This window comes from Pipistrellus kuhlii, unplaced genomic scaffold (assembly GCF_014108245.1).
Source record: "Pipistrellus kuhlii isolate mPipKuh1 unplaced genomic scaffold, mPipKuh1.p scaffold_m20_p_5, whole genome shotgun sequence".
NCBI classification, from domain to species: Eukaryota; Metazoa; Chordata; class Mammalia; order Chiroptera; family Vespertilionidae; genus Pipistrellus; species Pipistrellus kuhlii.
In genome coordinates, this window is record NW_023425551.1 from 31,207,996 (window position 1) to 31,229,733 (window position 21,738).

The 21,738-nt window shown below is 45.2% G+C and overlaps 1 protein-coding gene across 1 annotated transcript in view; it reads right to left on the bottom strand.

Annotated features, from left to right (window-relative positions):
- ARMC2 (armadillo repeat containing 2) overlaps window positions 1-20,594 on the bottom strand; it is an 85,178-nt gene extending 64,584 nt beyond the window's left edge. The window contains exons 1-4 of the mRNA XM_036415008.2: window positions 20,339-20,594; window positions 19,831-19,903; window positions 11,120-11,291; window positions 4,444-4,651 (exon numbers count right to left, since the gene is read on the bottom strand). Coding sequence (XP_036270901.1) covers window positions 4,444-4,651; window positions 11,120-11,291; window positions 19,831-19,903; window positions 20,339-20,556 — 671 coding nt within the window. The 5' untranslated portion in view covers window positions 20,557-20,594. The remainder of the gene's footprint in view (window positions 1-4,443; window positions 4,652-11,119; window positions 11,292-19,830; window positions 19,904-20,338) is intronic.
- Between the last annotated feature and the right edge of the window lie 1,144 nt (window positions 20,595-21,738).

Genomic DNA, 21,738 nt, shown 5'->3' on the forward strand with positions numbered 1-21,738 from the left:
TTACATATCTATGATCAAGTCTCATGTTAACTCTTGTCTTAATACTAATTTTCTTTAATTTGTTTCATAATGAAAAGAATCCACAGAAGGAGAGAACTGGGTATGCTGCACCATCAGCTTTAGTTTTTCTTGACCATCCATTTACCAAGTCTGTTATTTTTCTTGATTTTGAGTGTATGTTCCCTTGACTATGTGTAGCAGGTTGCTGTGACTTACAGAAAAGCCCTGTGCTCTAACCTACCAAACTGCACCCCATCCCAATCTAGCTGGCTCACAGGAAGCAAGGCGAGCATGTCACCCTCAGCTTCACCCTCCCGCCCCGCCCCGCCCCGCCCCGCCCCGCCCCCGTTTGCTTCATGATCGGATCTTGAATGTCTCGAATGGGGTCTTCACCGTGGCTTCCTCACCTTTCCTGTGGCCTGCCCACATCCTCAGACCTCGCTTCTTTAATGAATAACACCTGGCTACATCTTTCTGCCCCGAGAGACTCAGTTTTAGTGAAACCTGTTTCTTTCTCAAGGTCTGAGGAGGTGTCGGCTCTCAAATTCCCTCGTTTCCATCTATGTTTCATAGAGTCTGGCAGGTTAACTAGACTCTTTTAGTTGCAATATTCCAAGCGACAACAACCTCATCTAAAGTACCACAAGCTGTCCCTGTCAAAATAAATAAAAGAAGAAAGAAGGTAAGGAAGGAGGGAGGGAAAACAAAAGATGGGGATAAGGGCAGTCCACCGTGTGGATGTGGTGGCCTCAGGCACCGCTGGATTTAGGGATTTATATAACATCCTTGAACTTGGTCACTATCTCCATTCTGTTTGTTTATACCTCACTTCCCTCTCACAGTCACTCTGCACAAGGCAATGAGATGGCCACTGTTGGCTCCAAGACAACATCATCTTTATAGCTTGTGAACTTGGGAGAAAAAGCACTTTCCTCAAAGGCATTGGCAAAAGTACGAGGGAGGAATTCCACTGGGCTGGCTTGGATCATGTGTCCTCCTCCGAACCAACTGCTATGGCTGGTGGGTTGGAGAATTCTGATTCCCCAGCTCTGACCGCTGACCACGTCTAGGAGGAGGGGTAGGGAAGACAGGGACCGTCCTCCTCCTAACAGACTGCACAGGATTTCACACCGTGTGCAGGACAGCTCACTTCCCAGAGGGGAGGGGATGGAGCCCTAAACACAGTGTGAAGTTCGCTTCACATTCCATTTTTTGTTGCTGTTGTTTCATGGATGACACTTATTTCTCGGTGTTTCATTCTTTGTTGCTTTGATTGGGTTTCTGCAGAATGCCTCTGCTTTGCCACCTTGGACCAGAGAGCCCTCTTCTCTTCTTTCTCACTCGAATAATCCTAACAGCCCTTGGTACTTTAAATGTAAACCTTTCAAGTATTCTTCATCGTTCCTCAACCCATGGTGAGGGCTGGGAAGAGATGGGAGTGAAGGAGCACAGTTATTCCCATTTTGCAGATTAAAAACTGAGCTCCCAAAAGTGTTGAGAGACTTGCTAAACAGCACACAGCTAACTCGTGAAGCTGAGAGAATAACCAAATCAGGGGTTCCGGCCCCAGCGAAAGGTTCTGACTCCACAATGAACTGTCCTTTCCTCCTAAAAATTAATTTCCTCCTAAAAGTTAATTTCCAAACCATAATAGTTTGAACAATATTTGCACAGAAAGGGGAAATCAAAAGTAGGTTTACAGTTGTGAGTAATGAAACAGTTAATAAAGCTATTGTAATAATCATAACCTGCATGTCATTTTCCATAGGGACAGCAATAAACTTACTTTGGCCCACCTTTGTGTACATATTTTAATGAACGCTGTTAAATCCTTATAGCAACACGACGGAGGAGAAAACAGAGTGTTGCTAAGGAGCAAGCCTGCCCGACTCCAAAGGAATCCTTAATGGGACGCACAGAGACTGCTATGACACGCACATGAGTTATGTGATGACTCGGGAAGTCCTTGAGAGTGTGTGCTCTTTCGGAAAGGTAACGAGTTGCCCAGGATCTTGTCTGTGATGATCTCTTGATTAGCAAACCCTTTCCCATGACAACTAGCATGAGGCTAAACTCCAGTCCACCCCATGATTAAGTTAGCTGTCTTATATTTAAGTTATTCTAAATTAAACGTTCACAAATCAACGTGCTTTCACTGAATTAAACTGCTCTTTCCCTCCTTCCTCCCTCACTCCGCAGCCCGAGCACTCAGCCTGAGGTGGCTGCGCCCACCCTCGTCCCTGCATGGGGAGCGTGTCCTCTCTTCCTCTGTCCCCTTTACCCGTCTGCCTGTGTCCCAGGCCGCTTCCTCTTCTAGCTGAGCATCCCCTCCCCTCCCTTCCTCGGTAGCCCCGCTCATGACAGGACTCTTCACTTCACAGTTTATGGGCGAGAGAGGAAAACAATGTTAATTGAGGGTAAGGCTTTCGCATCAAAACTGGGAATATGCCACTGCACAGCAAAGATCATTTCTTGGAATTATTCACTTAAATGTTTACAAGAAACGATGATCAAGTGTCCCGGATTGATTTACAAATGTAATTAATGAAGGAACTGCTAATAGTTTCCATTCGCTGGTTTGTTTGAATCCTACTGTATAAAAATTTTATTTTTTATTTTTTTTGGCACCTCAACAAAATCCCATCCAGTGATTAAAGGAGCTAAAGATTCATAAAGCAGCAATGTCGTTGGCAGTGAGACCTGCCAGGGTATGCTGCAAACCCAGCTCTGTCCCGGCCATTCCCCGGGCCAACGCCACGCTAACAAAACAAGGGAAACAATGAGCAATTAGTGCCCACGCCTCACGGTTTTGGACAGGCGGGAAGAAGCACGTCCAGGCCCTAACTGACTGCTTCTTTGCTTTGGTGGAATAAGCTACGTCACTGAGAATGCCTTTGCTGTCCCAGGCCGAGGAAGACATAATGAACTCTGGCTGGCCAGGCCACTTTGCAACATCTGAAGGCTTGCGAAAATGAAAAATAAATTTTAAAAAATAAATGAAACAATAAACAGCGCTTGCCTGGGGTTCCCTGGTCAGCCCCCATCCCTGTGCGGCTGGGCCCAGCAGGGTGCCCGCTCCCGGCCGAGGGGAGCACCCGTCTCCGCGGGCCTGTGCTTACGCTCTGGGCCGCGGCCTGTTCTTACTCAGCAACAGCAAAGCGTTTGTGGCCATGGCCAGTCTCGTGTGCTGTGCTCGACTCCCCAAGTCCCAATCTGAAGTTTTGTTCTCTTCCACTTAAGGAGACATTTCATTGTCCCTTTAATTTACAAAATGTTCTGAATGCAAGGCGACCTTACAAGGACGACGAGGTTGCCTAACAGAAATCCCGCATGTGCCACGCTCCCCGGGCTGTCAGCACAAGGTCAGTGTGGCGGGACCAGCCGGCTGCCAAGCAGCCAGTCCGGGGAAGGGTTCTGAGCACGTAACCTGTGTACAAAGCAAAGTCGGGCCTGAGGTCTAAAGGGAGGGCAACGAGGACTTGGTCTTGAAATGGGCCGCGGAATTTAATCTCAGTAGACAAACTTGAACTGGGCAGCTGTCCATAATGACCCAATGGAAAGTCATGGAAAAATATCTCTGAGTGACCCTGTTCGGCCCAAGACCTTCTGCCTATTTAGGATCGTGACTGGCTGGGACTGGAAACAGAGCCTGCTCTCGCCCTGACCCCCACTTATTCAAGGCTGCCTCGGGAAACGTCAGGGTAAGAATCCACGTGGTCCATGCAGTGAACATTTCCTCACAAGTCCTTAATACGACAGGACATTTGCTCCTCACTTTTCTGGGAAAAGCCCTGGAAAGTCCTATCCAGGAACATGATACGGTATGAACTTAGGGCTCCCCAGATTGGAGGCAGGGAGGGGAAAGGATGAAGGTATCAGTGAGAATTAGTGTGAAGAAAAAAAAAAAGCCCTATCTAGAAACATGGTGTGAAATAAAGTAATTCCCAATCATTCATTTTATGAGGGATTAGTAGAGGGATGTCATGGAAAGAGAAATCCACAGCACGCTCCTGCTTTAACTATTAATTTGAAAAATAAAACGTCCAAGTTTGTGGAGCTAACAATAGTGAACTCACCCAAAGGGAGGGATCAAGAGATTCCAGGCCAGGCAAGAATCCCAAATAACACAAAGAGAATGATCAGTCCCCCTCAAGGGCGGGCTACAACAGTCCAGCCGAAGCCAGGACTTTAATCTGACAGTCCTATCAAAGCAGCATGTAGGCAAGTAGGAGCAAATGTTTTCCTAAGGATTAAATGGGGAACGATGTAAAATCAACTCCATTCAGCTGTGAGAAGAAATCTTCCCTTCTCGTGTATCGCTAACCTAAAATTTGCTTTCTATAAAAGAGGACATGTGAACCAATCGTCTGCATAAGCTAGAAAACAAACTGTTAAGTGACACTGCTGCCCTCACCAGAAAAGGCAAATAAAAAGAACACTGACCCTCCGCTTCTCCGATGAGATGGCAAGGGCGTCGCCCCTTTGAACACTTCTTGCTCCTTAATTTCTCTGAAGCCTCCGTCGTAAGTAAGCTGAAGTGGGCGACTCTTTAAGTGGTCAGCGGCCTTTGGTTCTGTTAAATAAATCCCATTGATTTTCACTGGAGAGTCCCCCATACTAATTGTGTCTCTGGATTCCACTGTCTTCTTTCCTGTAATAACCAAGGAAATGTTTTGTCAAAGCATTTCTTAGTTTAGGAATCACCATCTTTCAATATATATATATTTAATATAAGAATGTACACAATTTAAGAATTACATCATTTATAATCAACTATAGATACAACATCCCTGGACGTATGAGACCTCACCACTGTTTTAGGCTTGGCATCATCAATTCAGCAGGTAAAAATGAAGAGGATCTTATTTCTATTACCTTGGGGGTCTACCTAAGGAACAAACTCTTAAATTTAGATTTATGAACTAAGTCCACGTACATACCCTGCATACCATCCTATTCCTAAATGCAATCATGTTAGTAATTTATGATTTTTTTTTATAAAAAAAAGATGTTTATTGAGTGCCCCCCTGATGTCAAGCACTGTCCTAGCCACGTAGGATATATTGTTGACAAAACAAAGATCCCTGACCTCATCGGGCTCACATCCGAATAGGTATAAACAGATAATGAGTAATACACCATAATAAATAAGGCATATAAGACAAGTGTGATGGATAAAAGCAGAAGGAGAAAAGTGGAGAAGGGTAAAGGGGCCTGGAAAAGGGTGGACCCTTGAGGGAGGTGGGCACCTGCCCATCAGATGCCAAGGGACGGGGTTGCCGGCAGAGGGGAAGGCCCTCGGGCAGGACTGTGCCTCACATGCTCAAGGAGCAGCAGGCGGGGAGTGTGTGAGGGGAGGACAGGAGGGGAGGTGGTCAAGGGGCCCGGCTGGGTCGCGGAGGCCGGCAGATCACTGCCAGCTGGTGAACGGAGGGGTGCGCTGCAGCCCACCCAGGCTTTCGGAAGGGGACCAAGATAGAGTTGCAAAAAGATGTCCAGCCTCTGAACCAAAACGCCTTCCTTGTTTATGGCTGCAGAGTCTTACACTTACAATTCAGCACTGACACAAAGGATGGCTTATCCATGCTGCGGCTACTCTACCCTCGCCTGTGATAAAATATGTTTTCAAAGCGGAAGGGGGAATGAGCTTCATACACAAAAAGACTGTTTTGCAAAGCTTTTCCAAAACAACTCAAGGTTTCCTTCTCTGCACTTGAACCAACAAACCAATGGAAACCGACGACAAAACCACCCAGTCCATGCCTCCGACCGAGCTCCTTGCGTCCGCACACCGAATCGGAAAGCCAAAGGAAACCCGAGAGGTTGGCGAGGCTCGCCATCGTTTTTCAGGTGAGAAAGCTGAGAACCCCAAAGGCTAAGGGGCCAGTGTGAGGTCACAGAGGAAGTTCAGTGCAGCGGGAAGAGAGTGGGCTTTGCATTTCAGCAGACGTGGGCTCAAGTGTGACGAGCAGGACACTCCACTTTTCCCTCCCCTTCCTCCCTGACCCCCACTTCTTGGGGACGTGGTGAGAGTTAAATGACATGGCCTAGTGACCTGTCGCACTCAAAACCTAGATGTCAGTGTCGTCATCATTCACGGAACGCAAGAGCCCTGGCTGCTGGCCCAGGGCTCTGCACGGCGCACGCTCCCTTAGAGATCTCTGCTACCGAATCACAAGGCAGAGATCACAAAGAAGCTTCAGCCTGTGCCTATGTCTTAGCATGTGTTTCTTTCATCCATTCTCTCCTTGAACATTTATTCGGCACCCACGCCAGGGGCTACTGGCCTAGAGGGGGGAACCTACCCACCTGAGAGCTGAAGGAGCTGCACCCCTCTGTCTTCACAGTCTGCCGGGGGGAGCTGGCAGCTACTCCTGCAGTGCAGGCCTCCTGGGCCGCTCCCGCTCCGGATGGAGCGCCGCTATCCGACGGAGCACGAGTGCGGTGCCGGGTGTCTGCCCGGCAGACCTCTGCAGCTCGCGGTGCTCGCTTTGTAACGGGTCTGCATGGCCACGCAGGAGCGCTTCCAGCGCACGGACATGCTTTACCACCTGCTGTATACCAGACCCTGTCCTAGTCTCTCTGGCTACAACGAGAGGAAAACCTCTCCGCCTCTGAAGTTGCTCAGTCTAGTAGAGGAGACAGAGAAGCAGACCTGGGAAATGAGAACAATGCAGTGCAGACAAGTGTAGTGGTCGGAGCCAGGTGAGGGTGACAGAGAGAATGGGGGAGCCCTCAGGGGTTGGGACTTGGTCGGGGGAAGATTCGGGGAGGAGGTGGAGCCTGGGAAGCATCTTGAAGGGTTAGCAGGAGGCAAAAAGGAGTTCTGAGAAGGAGGAACAAAAGCTTCGAGTCCCAGCCTCATGAGTGTACAAACTGGATAGTCGAGCGGGCCCAGCTGAGAAGGGCCCCATATGGGCTTAGTGTTTGCTATTGCCTGAAATCCTGAATAGTTTTTTAACAGAGAGCTCCGCATTCTCGTTTTGCACCAGGTCCGACAAGTTATACAGCAGGCCCCGAGTGAGGCTCCTAACAACAGGACGGGCGGGTCCGGGGAAATGCAAGGAATTCCACGTTGTTGGTGCATAGCCTGCGGGGTGGGCTAGGCCAGGGCGGGTTGAGAGAAGGGCCTGGAGACTTAGACTGATCACAACCGGGCTGTGCATGCGAGGAGTGGGGGCTTCATCCCCCAGGCCCGGAGTCAGCAAACTACCACCACGTCTGGCCCACCTCCTGCTCTGGGAGAGCCTGCAAGCCAAGAATGGTTTTCATATTTTTTAAATGGTTGGAGGTAAAAACCAAAAGGAAAACCATGTTTTGTGACATGACAATCATATGAAATTCAAGTCTCACCGGCCACCAATCAGTCTATGCTTGCTCTCCGTAAGGGCAGAGTTGAGTAAATGTACCGACTGCATGACCTACAAGGTCTGACATATTGACTATTAGGCCTTTTACAGGAAAAGTTTACCATCATTTGTGCTAGGTCGGTGTTTCTCAAACTGTGTTCCCCCAAAGACAGGTTCCACAGTCAAGCAGACTTGTGAAATGCTGGGTTGGATTAAAATCAAACAGTTTCTTTACCAGACGGCCTTTACCAACCCTCCAAACGTGCTCGCGTGCATTGTGTCTCTCCGAGAGGGAGAGCACGTATGCGCACCTTTTTCCAAGGAAAAGCTATTCATTTTTTGCTAAAAGTCCCCTGGAACTCAGCTTGGCAAACACTCTTTCTAGGCACAGGGGGCCCTCTGAAGGGTTTTCAAGAAGATGACGACACAATCTGATGTTTGTTTGCTTCCTGACCTCTTTCCCCGATGGCACACACACAACATGATTTTTTCTGGCCCAGTGAGATGGAGGGCCAAGGCCCACAGCCTTGTCTGGTTGGAAGCGTGGCTTCCCCGGGCTCTGCTGGCTGCTCCACGGGCTGAGTGACCTTGTGTTGACCTGCTTGCAGCCCCCACAGTGGGTGAGGGTGGAGCCAGACAGGAGGGCAGGAGACCAGGGTCAAGGCCAGAGGTGACCAAGGCAGTGAGGCAGAGGTGGGACAGGAGAACGCAGATCCGAGAAGAAGTATTTAGAAAGCCCATGGAGGGAGCCCGTGGGGGGTTGGTGATGGCAAAGATGACAGTGGTGGGTGAGAAGGGGCAGGCTGGCTTGGATAACTGAGGAGATGTCAGCAACACTGCCCTCGCCAGCCGAAAACCGGACCAGGGACACGGAGCAATTGAATCCTGGCCCATGAAGATGGGTACACACATGTCTTCCCCTTTCGTTTTCTGAAACTGGAAATTCCCACCCCGCCAGCACACCCCGAGCCCGGCCTGTGGCAGTAGCCGCTGCAGGTGACCTCCCTCCAAAGGGAGGGACGTCACTCTGTCGCCGCGAACACAGTTCCATTTACAATGACCCAGCAGAGGATCCCTTCTCTACACAAGAGACGGAAACCAGCCCAGGGAACCCCCGTGCCGATGACCATGACAATGACACCAAGGCCAGCGTGCTACAATACATTGGTCAATGGGGCAATGTGCGCTTTTAAAGGGACAGCGCCTTTTAACTGCCATAGCTTCCTGGGTGCTGACACAGACCCCGGGGATGGTGGAAATGGTGAGGTGGTGGCTAAGAGAACCACAGCGAAGACATGCTCTGGTGCAGCTTGGAGGCGTGAAGATGGCCTCGGTGCTGGGACAGGTACCTGCCATCCACGGCACCTCCCAGAGCACAACTGTGTGCTGTGGCCAAGGGCTAAGGGCCCAGAAGGGGCGGAGCTGGGCCATGACGGGAGCACAGAAGACCAGGTGGTGGGAGACACAGCCACCTGTTCCGGCACCTTCACAAAGCTGCGAATGGCTCGGGAAGCAGCAGGGTTCTCAGCGTGAGCTTCCCAGAGTTTAATGCATTAAACGTGGCTGCGGCATCCGCGCTCAAAGCCATCTAGTGAACGGCCATTTAGTAGTTCTTACCCAGCTCTGCCATCCTGTTCCTCTCTGAGTCTACCTTCACCCCCAACCTTGGCTCCAGACCCCATCCCTCTCACCTTGTCAAGGGCTTTGCTCCTGCAGCTCCTGCAGCTGCCTCTCTCTTCTCCACCCCCCTTCTCTCTCTCTCTCTCTCCCTCCCTCTTTCTCTCTCTCTCTCTCTCTCTCTCTCTCTCTCTCTCTCTCTCTATATATATATATATATATATATATATATATATATAAATTAATTTTTTACAGAGAGGAAGGGAAAGGGATAGAGTTAGAAACATCAATGAGAGAGAAACATCGATCAGCTGCCTCCTGCACACCTCTTACTGGGGATGTGTCCACAACCAAGGTACATGCCCTTGACCGGGATCGAACTTGGGACCTTTCAGTCTGCAGGCCGACTCTCTATCCACTGAGCCAAACCGGTTAGGGTTGCCACTCCCTTCTGATGAACTGGTCTGGCAGGGACCTCAGTTGCTCAGGTGGCTGTCATGTGCTCCGACACTGAGACACGAAGGGTGAATGATGTGTCCCCCTTGCTTAAACTCTGGCCTGGCTTTCCCCTGCAAGCAGAATGGAGCCGGGGCATTCCCCCGGCTTGGCCTGTGTGTCCTTTGGCCTCAGCTCCCACATCGCTGGAGGGATGGCTCTCCTGCTCTACGCATCACCGACTGACACCCCCCCAGCACTGCCTGACTTTTCTCTCCTGGATGCTGCCTCTCCAGCTCTGTCAGGGGACTCTGGGGACCACAGGAACCAGCCAGCAACGTGAGCTAAGTGGCTGGCGACATGGGGAACAGAAGTCACATCCCGGGCTAACAGGGTGGGCACCCCCAGCTCCAGGCCTTCTCCTGGGGCTGCACAGAATGGGGGCTGGAGTGGCTGGACCGTTAGATTTTCCATAAGAAGTCACAAGCCTGGACTCTCCCATGAGCTCTGCATTTAAAGGTTGGTGAATGCAAGGCAATGCAAGAAACAAGGAGGCTCCTCAGTGGCCCGCAGCCTCCCGCATCCCTCCTCAGTCACCTCCGCTGGGCGGCCGCTGCCCCCCTCCACCGAGCCTCAAACTGCAGGCGGGCCAGTTCCACCGGCCCAGAGCCTTTTCTGACCACATAGAGTAATAATAAATGTATAACATGATTGAAAGTAAATGCTCTACAGAATACATTTACAACATGGCCCTGAACACACAGGTGTGTGCCTGAAAAAGTCTCTCAAAGTAGCACGTGTTCCCCCTGTTGTCTGCTGTGCACCCCAGCATTTTCTATTACATGCTGCTCTACTTCATTAAAAAAAAAATAAAAAAAAAATGCTTGGAGTGATCCACTAAACTGATGGTCATCCCACTGATGGGATGGTCCCTGGTTTGACAAACACTTAGTTTGCCCTGGCAGGGCCACCTGGTGGGACCACGCCTTAGAAGGCCCCTCTGTCCCCAGGTTTAGACACCTGCCAGCAATTCCACAACAGCAGGACAACCCCCCTTCAACTTTTGCTTACATTTCCCCAGGGGATCTGAGAGGTCCTGCCAGAGACCCAGGCTTGGTGGGTGTTATATAAGTCTTAAAAATGCCTAATAGTCTGGGACAGTGGTCGGCAAACTCATCAGTCAAGAGAGCCAAATATCAACAGTACCACAATTGAAATTTCTTTTGAGAGCCAAATTTTTTAAACTTAAACTACAATATATTGGTAGGTACATTGTCATTAACTTAACTAGGGTACTCCTAAGCTGGCCATTGCCAAAAACTCAAGGGGCCAAAGAGCCGCATGTGGCTCTCGAACTGCAGTTTGCCGACCGCTGGCCTAATGACATGGACAATTTCTCCAACTCTAATTTTAAAATCATTTATCCAATAGCGATAAGCCCATTTATTAGCAAATACTGGTCCTCATATCCTTTTTCTACCAAGTAACGGTTTTTTGAAAGCTATGATATTTAGGCATTTTTGATAAACACCCAGGAAAATACATGAACAAGATTTCTTACCCAGTTTTCGCACACTATTAACTGAGTCTTAGTTCATGTTAAAAAAACAAAACAAAAAAAACACGTGGGGTTTGAACATAGGATATAAAAATAGCATTTTGTGTGCAAATTGGAGAGACACGCGCGCCCCCGGTGTAAGACGGTCACTGGGCCTTACGCTCGGCGGCGGGCGGCGTCCGGTCCGGCAGCAGCGCCCCCTGCGAGGCCGCCCTGAACAGGCGCGCCCGGGCGCTGCTGATCCTCCGCATCTTCACCGGGTCCACAGGGGGCTTCGGGAGGGAAAGGCCAGGGTCCCCTTCTGCGGGGGGAGCTGCCGGAGCTTTCGGTTTCTGGAAGGAGAATGTTTAAAGAATTGGCGTGAGTTTCTGTGTCTCATCCCAGACTCGCCCCTGGGCTGGCCCTGCCCCTCCGCTGAGCACAGGCCAGCTTTCTGTCTGGCTGGTTCCCGCCCCGGCTCAAGTCTCATTGGCCATCTTACTCTGAAATGCGGTATACAGATACCTCTTGTTCATTGTTTTTGTCAAATGTATTAATTACACGACGTCCTGCTTAGTGTTAAAAAAAAAAAACACACCTGTTTATCCATGCTAGCAAACAGCTGGATAACATTCATTAGACTCGCAGTGTTTCCCAAAGTGTGGTACATGTACCCCCAGGGGTATGGGAAGAGTTTAGTGGGAGTGCCCGTTGCACCGGAGTTTGGTGGGGATATGCACTGCTCCGTGCTTAGCTGCGCCTAATTCTACGTTCTCATGAGTACGAGGGGTACTCAGCGTTACGAAAATTATAGAAGGGGTGCACATATGTCAAAAGCTTAGGAAACACTGCCCTAGAGGATATTCAACATGCTTTGCAAATTTATGTGTTCAATTCAGTTCAGAAAACATGTACTGGGCACCTATTTGTGTCAAAAACTATGTGGAATATAAATACTATCATTACACATTTTGGACGCCACAAAAGTACTTATTTAATGATATAAAATTTGTTCCTTAAAATATGTTTTTACTTACTTCAGAGAGGAAAGGAGAGGAGGAGAGAGAATCATTGATTGTCTATTACCTGCAGGACCCCTACTGGGGATCGAATCCAAAACCCAGGCATGTGTCTGAATGGGTGTGTGAATCGAACCATGACCTCAAGATTCATGTATCAATGCTCAACCAATGAGCCACACTGGTGGGCAATGATATAAAATTTTAGGAAGTAATTTGAAGTCACTTTCAAAACAAGAGCAAGAAGTTGTCTTGGACTTATGACATAAACATGTCTTATTTTTCATATCTTTAGAATTCTATGCTCATACCCTTTGAAAATAAACATTACTGGCAAAATTCTAATTCCTTAAAGACTTTGAAAATGCCACCACCAGGCACTGTGCCGCCCAGAGCATCCTCAGATCTACCTTCACCCAGGGCCGGAACCTCATGGAAGCCTAACCTCCCACTTTCAGTGTTGCCTGGAGGTCAGTGCTCCCTCCTTCCAACTTGAGCAGAATTATGTCTGTGAAAGAGCAATCTTATGGCCATAGTGCTTTTGGGGTCTCTGACCAAAAATAATCAAGTTCAAGTTCCTCACGTCACTTACATAAATATGTGAAATCCCACAGGTTCGTCAATAAATATTTTAAAAATCCAGTGTGAACTTCAAGTCAGATAATTTGGAAAAATGAGTGAAGTCATCTATCATATATGACACATAATTTTAAACACATGTTTTTCTTATATACATTAAGAGAACAAAGGCATCTATACTAGAGTTCTCCCTCCAAGGAGTTACTTATTTCAATGATGATGACATCTTTCAAAATATTTTTTTCTTTTCCAATTACAGTTGACATTCAATATTATTTTTCACTCAAAATTATTTTATATTATTCAATATTATTTTATATTAGTTTCAGGTGTACTCAAAATATTTGTTCATTTACATCTGAAAGCAGTTCATGAACCACATAAAAATTAGTTATGACTTTAGGGACACATACTCCTAAATACAGCTAGAAAACTGGTAAATAAAATAACTAGCATACCGGCAGTGTTTCCCAAAGTGTGGTACGCGTACCCCCAGGGGTACGGAAGAGTTTGGTGGGGGTACACGTTGCACCGGAGTTTGGTGGGGATATGCACTGCCCCATGCTTAGCTGTGCCTAATTCTACATTCTCATGAGTACGAGGGGTACTCAGCGTTACGAAAATTATAGAAGGGGTACACATATGTCAAAAGTTTGGGAAACACTGGACAATAGAGGAAGAGTAAATGACTTTGGAATCAAACTGTTCTGGAGTGGAACCCACTGCTAGCTGTGTGAACTTGGGCTGGCAACTGACTTCTCTGAACTTGCCCAGCTACCAAATGGAGACAGCAGTCCCCTTCTTGCAGGGACACTAACCTATATACAATCCCTGTTATGGAGGCTCCAGGCATGCTAGCTACCTTCCCTATGTGAGTGACTTACTCATGATTTACCAAATTTGGCTCCAAGTTACTTTTAAGTCACAAAGCCAGGGCCCTAGCCTCTGACACAACCTTGCTCGGAAGAAAAATCCTGAATTCAGAGGCAACTATTCTGAAGGAGACAACACTCATTTGTCAGTATAAATTCTGCTATATTTGTTTGATAAATAGTCACTTTATTTTTTATTCTCCCTAATGTATTGCAAAATATTCATTAGAATGTGACTTAGGCCATAAGCTAAGAGTAACAAAAAAAGCTAAAAGCATATAAAATGGGAAAGTAAGTGCTTTAGGTATAATTATGGAAGATAAGATACATTAGGACAATCTCAATATTGAATGTAGATACGAGATATTCTTATCTCAAAATGTTTGTACTCTGCAGGTACCTTGAATATGAAGCAAAGACCAAGGAGCCTGCCAAATAATAATAATGTAGATAGATAAATGTTTGTTTGTTTGTTTGTTTTATAAATTCCATAACTATTCTAAAAGTTTGGGGCACTAAATAAAAGATCTTATAAAAAGGGAAAATACAGTTTTGCAAAGCTAAGTTTTACCCAATAACTGAATTATCTCTGATGACAAGATAAAGCCCCTTCCCTGCTCCCTGATAGAAGGCAGGATTTTCCTAGTGCAATGCTGGTCAGTGTTGGCATAAAGACAAATTAGTTCCAGTTACTGTTGACCTTTACTAAATCATTTATCTCATTTAAACATACACCTCACTGGTCTACTTAAAATATAAAATGACACATGTAAAGCATTTTTAAATTCGTCAGGGAAAACGACTAAAGAAGCCATCAATTTCTATCATGTCAAGTTCTACAAAATGGTCTTCCATGTTGCAGAGCAAAATGGTGTTTATAGAGCAAAACAGTAAAAATGTTTTCAATACACAATTTATGGCATTTTAGAATTCAGAGAAGGTTTCAAGTATCAATCTTCCTCCCCCAAGTTGTGTGTCATGATATGAAACAGGGACTTGAGTATAATCAGGGACATTGGAGAGTCAGCATTTAAGATTTCTTCTGATGGATCAAGCTGCTCCAGTCCTTTGAAGACAGAGAGAATACTTTCACAGAACCACCTGATGGAAGAAGACAAGATTCCTAGAACACCTAAGGGATCTGGCTGGCTCGGCTTTCCTCCCAGCACCTGGGCCCTGACTGATTTCTGACCTGGATCCTTGGAATCAATCACCAGTTGGGAACATGGAGTGTCCCCTGTTCTTCATGAAGGCTGGGAACGGGAGTCTATGACATCCCACCCAGAAAGTTGCTATGATTTAATTTGTAAAATAGAAGTGTGCTCACACACACACACACACAGACACACACACACAGGAGACATACACACACATCTCTTGGAATTAGAAAGCAAATATTAAAATTCTTCCAAGCACATGATGTTTGCATGTGGCAATTGGACATAATTTCTATTGCCATGATTTTCTCTTGCAGGTACCCTAGGCTCTTCTGTCTCTCCCAGCAGGTGACTCACAGAAGTAATGCTACCACTCCTTCCAGACACAGTGAAAGACATTGCTTTGTCTTAGTCTGCTTTTTCTCACCCTGAATTTTCTCTAATCTCAAGGTATGGACTTCTTAGTCTCCATCTTTTAAAAATATATTACATTTTATTTTTCTCACCAAATACTCGGAGCTTGGTTCCTATCTATATCTATAAAAGCCTAAGCAACCATTAAGACCAAACGACCAGAACCATCGGTGGACCAGTCTCTGTGATGCACACTGACCACCAAGGGGCAGATGCTCAATGCAGGAGCTGCCCCCTAGTGGTCAGTGCACTCCCACAACCAACGTCCCATGGCTCCTCCCATCCCCACAACTATCCCCCCATCCACCCATCAGCCCCGATGGGCCCCAATCACTGGCCAGGCTGAGGGAGCCTACCTGTGCACAAATTCGTGCACTGGGCCTCTAGTAAAATATAAAAATAACAACTCGAACTAACATGTGCTGTGAGCAGTGAGGACAGTAGTCACTGTAGGGAGGTGTCTGAAGGGCTGACAATGGTCTGTTTTCTTTGAGTGCCACTTACTGAGTGTGCTGAGCTTGTGTATATTTATCAAGCTGCACCCTTAGGATCTGTGTCTTTTCTGTGTGTCAATAAAAAGTTTAATAAAAATACCTGGAGCTTAAGTAACAAAGCTTTGTAAGGTTAGGAGACACTGGGGGAATTCTGTTTTGAAAGTGATAGTGAAGAAAGACACAATTCCCTATTTATTTACACAGTCCCATGTCTTTTCCTACTTCTACAATCAAAGCATGAGAGCAGCTGCCCCCGTGTCTATAAATCTGAATACCAGCAAACCAGAGCTGCAGAATGAAAGCAGGAATAGCTGCCACCACACAACAGCGTGGTCTCGGAGCTGCCAGGGAAGGACGGGGCTGCTAATAAGGGACAAAGGTGTGCCGAGGCCCCCCTACAGCGCAGGCCGATGTAAATGTGAAGGGAAGACTGTACGGTGCAAGGCTTTCCTCTTTCTTACACAGTCATACGTGCTAATGGGGACCCTTGTGAGCCCGTCGGACCAGCCAGCCAACGCCTCAGTGGCCAGGACCAGGAGCATTTGTTTTCCCACCACCCTCTGAAGCCCAGGTCATTTCTGAGTGCAGGCAGCCCACAGCCAGATGGTGAGAAACAGAGGGGAGGGTAACGTGTAAGCGCAGAGTTGAGCTGATCTGTTAAATGTGGGAGCTGGAAAGAGTTGCTCCATGGATCCCTCTTCCCTGTCTGCCTGATGGTTGAGGAATTCTTAAACAAGCCTGAGAAAGTGTCCTAGATCCAAATAGTGTGGGAATTCAGTTGTTTAGGACTTCACAAATTCTTTGGGCAAGTTTACCTCTAACTATTAGATACCCTACCCCCACCTTCCTCCTTTATCCTGTCTTCTTTGCCCCCTTCTCCATCCTCCCACTCTCACTTCCCCTTATTCCTCCCTTTGTCAAAGGACAGGTAGAGTGAGGTCCCACTTGCAGAGTTTCTTGAGTGGGAGCTCCAAACTTTATTGTTTAAAATAAAATATACTCAAGACCCTTACATGATCCACTATTAACAAAAATATTTCAAACTAAAAGTGCTACTTAACTTAAGATGGGGATTTCTTAACCCATTTTTACTTTGCACCTAGCACCCAACCATTCCACAGGAAAGAAATTTAACAGCAATAACCTTAAACAGAGGCCAATGCCAACATTATCTCTGCCTAACACCCAACCCCACAGTCTCAGAATGATACCAGTTTGACAAGGACAAGATTTACTCTTAGAAATAGAAATTTTTATGAAAGAGTGGGGGAAGGAATTGAGTGAGTCCCAAAAACTACAGCAATATTAAAAATGATTGATAGGAGACAAATGGCAGAATTCTGATTAGAGAGTCATTCTACAACCAGCTAGACCGTTGGGCTGCTCAGGTGAGGTCCTCTTACTGTAGTTGGCTCAAAACCCAGTGGTTCCCAAGGTGGTAGGTGCGAGAAGCCATATGTCAATAATGACCAGCTCATAAATACTATTTTGGAATCTTACCTTTATCATCTGCAATATAAGAACAAGTATAATCTTCTTCACAAAAGCCTTTTGATGAATACTTGAAGACTATGTGATACATTATGAGACAAATGGTAATTTGGACGTGCACTATATATTATATTAGTGAGTAATGTTCATTTTCTGAGACATAATGATAGCATTGTGGTTACCTAGGAGACTATCCTTGTTCATAAGAGATGCACACAAATTTTTATGGATAAAACCTTACAATGTCTGAAACTTTCAAACAGTCCACCAAAAACTCACACACACATGCACACACATACACAGTAACACAAATTGAGAAGCAGCTTGAGTGACACTCCAATTCCATAAAGGTCTAAGGAGTTGATGTCACTAGTACTTGTAGTAGCAGGGGCATAGGGAGGGGAACCTAAAATAAGGATTGGCTGCAGGTCTGTGTGATTCTCTCCCAGCTCTATATAATCAGGCTACATAACCCAGGAGTAGATTGGAGGTTTGTTCTCTCAAGACGGTAAAACAGCAGCTCTGAATCAGGCTAATCTGAATCAGGCACAGTTGATGGTCAGGGTACTTTATGTAAGCATAGATATTAATGGAACATTTAAACACTGGATGTCAGGCATTCCTATCTTCTTCTTCTACCTGATTCCTGGAAGTTAGAACCAACTTTTATCCTCCAGGCAAGAGTCTAGAAGACACTTCTATAGAAAATTAACTAGCCCTCAAGGAAAGCCCTAAATATATTGCCATTGGGAGTTTCATAAACAACCCAGTTCAGCCAGAACCCTCCCCTCTAAATGTAGGTGTTGGGCCCAGCCTGTGTTGCTCAGTTGTTGAGTGTTAACCTATGAACCAGGAGGTTATGGTTCGATTCCCAGTCAGTGTGGGGTGGGCAGGAGGCAGCAGATCAATGATTCTCTTTCACCATTGATATTTCTATCTCTTCCTCTCCCTTCCTCTCTCTGAAATCAATAAAAATATATTTTAAAAAATAATAAATGTGGGTGTGGGTAGGTATAACCTATGTGTTGACCAACCCATTCTACATGCTACCACCCTCAAATAAGGGCAGCCAAGCAAGCAGCATGAGCTATCTGAGAAGAGCCTCTAATATGAAAAACAAACGAAACAAACAGAAAAAATGCATCAAGACACAGAGAAAAGACCATGTGAAGACACGGGGAAAAGATAGCCATTCACAAGTCAGCAGAAAGTCCTTAGAAGTAATCAACCCAGCTGCCACCTTGACATCAGACTTCCAATCTTCAGAATTGCAAGGAAATAAATTTTGTGTTGTTTAAGCCACACACACACACACACACACACACACACCAGAAATTTTAAAGGGAGAAGAAAATAACTAAAAAAAATCAAAACTATCATTAATATATGCAGTTAAGAAGCTACAACCATGAAACAAGAACTGAACACTATATTTTTTAAATGATAATTTAAAGGGGGAAAGCTTTTGGAAAATTAAAAATGTGATAGCAGAAATGAAAAGAACTCAATAAAATAACTAGAAGATAACATCTCTTCTAAAAAAAGATGAGAAACAGAAAAGAGGAAATATGAAAATTAAAGTGCCAATCCAGAGGCTCCCACATCCAAATAATGAATTCCAGAAAGAGTAAACAGAACATAAAAGAGGGGAAGACATATCAAAACAGTTCAAGGGCATTTCCGAGAGCTGACTCCTCACTGAAAGTGCCCAGCAGGATGGATGAAAATGGACTAAAGCAAAGGCCCATTATCATAAAATTTCAGAACACTGGGAACAAAGAGAAATTCTACATACTTCCAGAGAGAGAAAAACAGCAATGGAGGTCTCAAATAATTCCCTTCCCATGCACCCCTTCTCAGGAAGTTAGAGGAGGGAGTGTTCCACCAAATCGACAGTGAATCCAGAAAGGGGAGGACTTTGGATACAGGAAGCAGGACCTCCAGTACAAGCGAGAGAAGCCAGCTGTGCTCCAAACACCCAGGGCAAGTAGTCCAGGACGGAGGGTGAAAATTCTCCAAGGAGAGGAATCAACAGAATATCTAATGTGCCTGACTGTACGAAGGAATGTAAAGCACTGGGAAGAGTTTGGGATTGAAATTGTAATAATACAAAACGAGAAGAAAAAAAAAAAGCAAGGCAATTACTAATCCCAGGGAAAACAAAAAAATTATGCAGGGAAGAAGAAGCGATCATCATCAATCATTACTAGTTCCAGGCTCAGCGGTAAACAGGGTTAATATAATCCTAGAAAAGCACTCTAGCCAAAGTTATGCTATATCTAATCTACACTGGGAGTAGCAGTGGGGACAGAATGGGTGAATGTGTTGTGAGGAGGTGTGGGAGGATAGACAAGAGTTAAGACTTCATCTTCCTTAATGGGAAGTCATTAAGTAATTTCTCAAGCTCCTAAGTCAGAGAGCAGCAAGACCCTGTGCTATTTAGAAATTTGGATGAAAAACAAAACAAAACAAGAACATGTGCCAAAGAGCTTCAAGTGAGAGCCACTGGGGAGGGGAGAATGACGAAGAAGGGGACAGGAGACTGCTGGCGTTGTTTTGGTAGCAAACATTTGACCCTTTATGTTCATGTTTTTGTTTTTATATAACTATTACAAATAAAAGGATACCTATGCATAACTTTTTTAAATTAAAAAATGCTGTGAAACATTTGGTTTGCCAGGTTACTCTGTATTTCTAAAAATTCCTTATTATTAAACTGTAGATAAATAAAAATGTTTTATTAGATACTAACCATTATATTTGAAAAAGTATAAAATAATTTGTTTTCATATTAAATTATTATATGTGCGTTAGGTCTATTTTTGACCAATTCCATTTCACAGTTCTTGTGGCATAGAGTACTCACAAGCTCTAGCGGGCTGAGGCGTGCACCGGAAATGGGCCTGGAATCCGATGACTCAAAATTGGATGCATGGAGGCTAGCACAGGGGGTGGAATAGAAATATTAGTTTGTGAAGAGTCGTTTCTCATATTTCTAGCTTATATTAGTTAACTCTAGCCCAAAACTAGAGCATTCAATGCAAAAGCCTTGAGCTATTTTAACAAATCTTGTACTTAAAACATTTTATTCATAAGTCTTTTCATTGCATTGGGTAGAACTGAAAATACTGAGTAATGAAAAGAAATCTATATGATGATTTTGAAAAGCTTTGTTCATATTGCTTTATAAAATAGATATGACATCCACTATTGACATTTGCAAGCCAGCTTCTTGGACCCAAGGCCTAAAATTACCTTTGAGAATCCTGAAGAAATACAAGAGATAGAACTGGTATAATTCACAGAAGTCAAAGGGAACGTGTCATCTCGTGGCTTACATATCTGGATGTACAGGAAAGAAAAGTGTCGTCTACCTGAAGGAGGAAGGGGGTCTGTTTTCTGGTGTCCTCGAAGATGCAGGTCCAAACAGTTTTCTTTGGCCTTCCTGTGGCGTGAATGGTCTTTGGGTCCCAACTGTTCTTAATGCATTTCGCGCTTCACTTATGATTTCTGCGCTGGTCTTCTGCTTGGCCACTAAAGATCGATAAAACGGATCCCGCTTCTCCAACTTTGGATCATTTGGAGACAGCATCTTTCCTTCTAAAGTAAAACCTTCTTCAGCTAGACACCACACCCTACAAATATATGGCACAAAACATCAACATTGAGAAATTACACCACTTAGTAAGAGAAGCTTCAGTACAATGAACAAGTTTCTTCCAGAACCCAAATCTGGTTTGCAACTCTCTTGGCCCCACATGTCACCAATAAGTCTGGCAACACCCAAAGGTGATCTGACAAACCTAATGAAGATGAAAGGGCTTTGGATGAATAATGAGCTATTATTCCTGACTAAGGTTCTCCCTAGCTGTACTAAGTTGCACTGAAAACTATACTCTTTCATAGAGTAATGAAGCAGGAACATTTACTCAAGTCAAATTCTAGGAAGTCTGTAAATTATTTGGGCATACAGCAGTTTAGGCTGACCAAATATCGATAATAGTGGGAACAATGCAAATAATGGACTTAAAAATTTTTTGTCTCTAAATTTTTACCACAAATTCTACCACAACTTTTTCACCTTTCTTCTTTCTTCCCCCCTAAATCACATTTTAACTGTATACTGTGAAGAACTGTTTTAATAGTGTAAGGTCTGTACAGTTAATCTATTATTATGTTCATATAAATGTATGATTAAATCAAACATAAAAATGTTCAATAACAGTGAACTGAGTTAGAAGTAGGTGTTTTTTTTTTGGGGGGGAGGAGATTTTTGTCTTTATTTGTTAAATTAAAAATTCTTTTTAAAAAAATGCATTTTGTTGATTTTTTTTACAGAGTGGAATAGAGAGGGATAGAGAGTTAGAAATATCGACGAGAGAGAATCATCGATCAGCTGCCTCATGCACACCCCTAGTGGGGATATGCTCGCAACCAAGGTACATGCCCTTGATCGGAATCGAACCCTGGACCTTTTAGTCTGCAGGCTGACACTCTATCCACTGAGCCAAACCTGTTTCGGCTAAATTAAAAATTCTTATCATAGATGGTTTTTGCCAACTTAAAATAAACCCAATTACTCAGATTTAAAAAGCTTGCCTCTTTAAAGTATTTCACATTAATATCACAGAAATCTTAACTTTACGAAAGTTCTCCTGATAAATGGAACAAATCCATTGGGCTAGAACTGATTCAGTTTCCTGTGTGCAAAGCCCTCTGCTTGGAGCTCTGGGAACACAGATGGGAATAAACACTACCTTCACTCTCAGGCAAG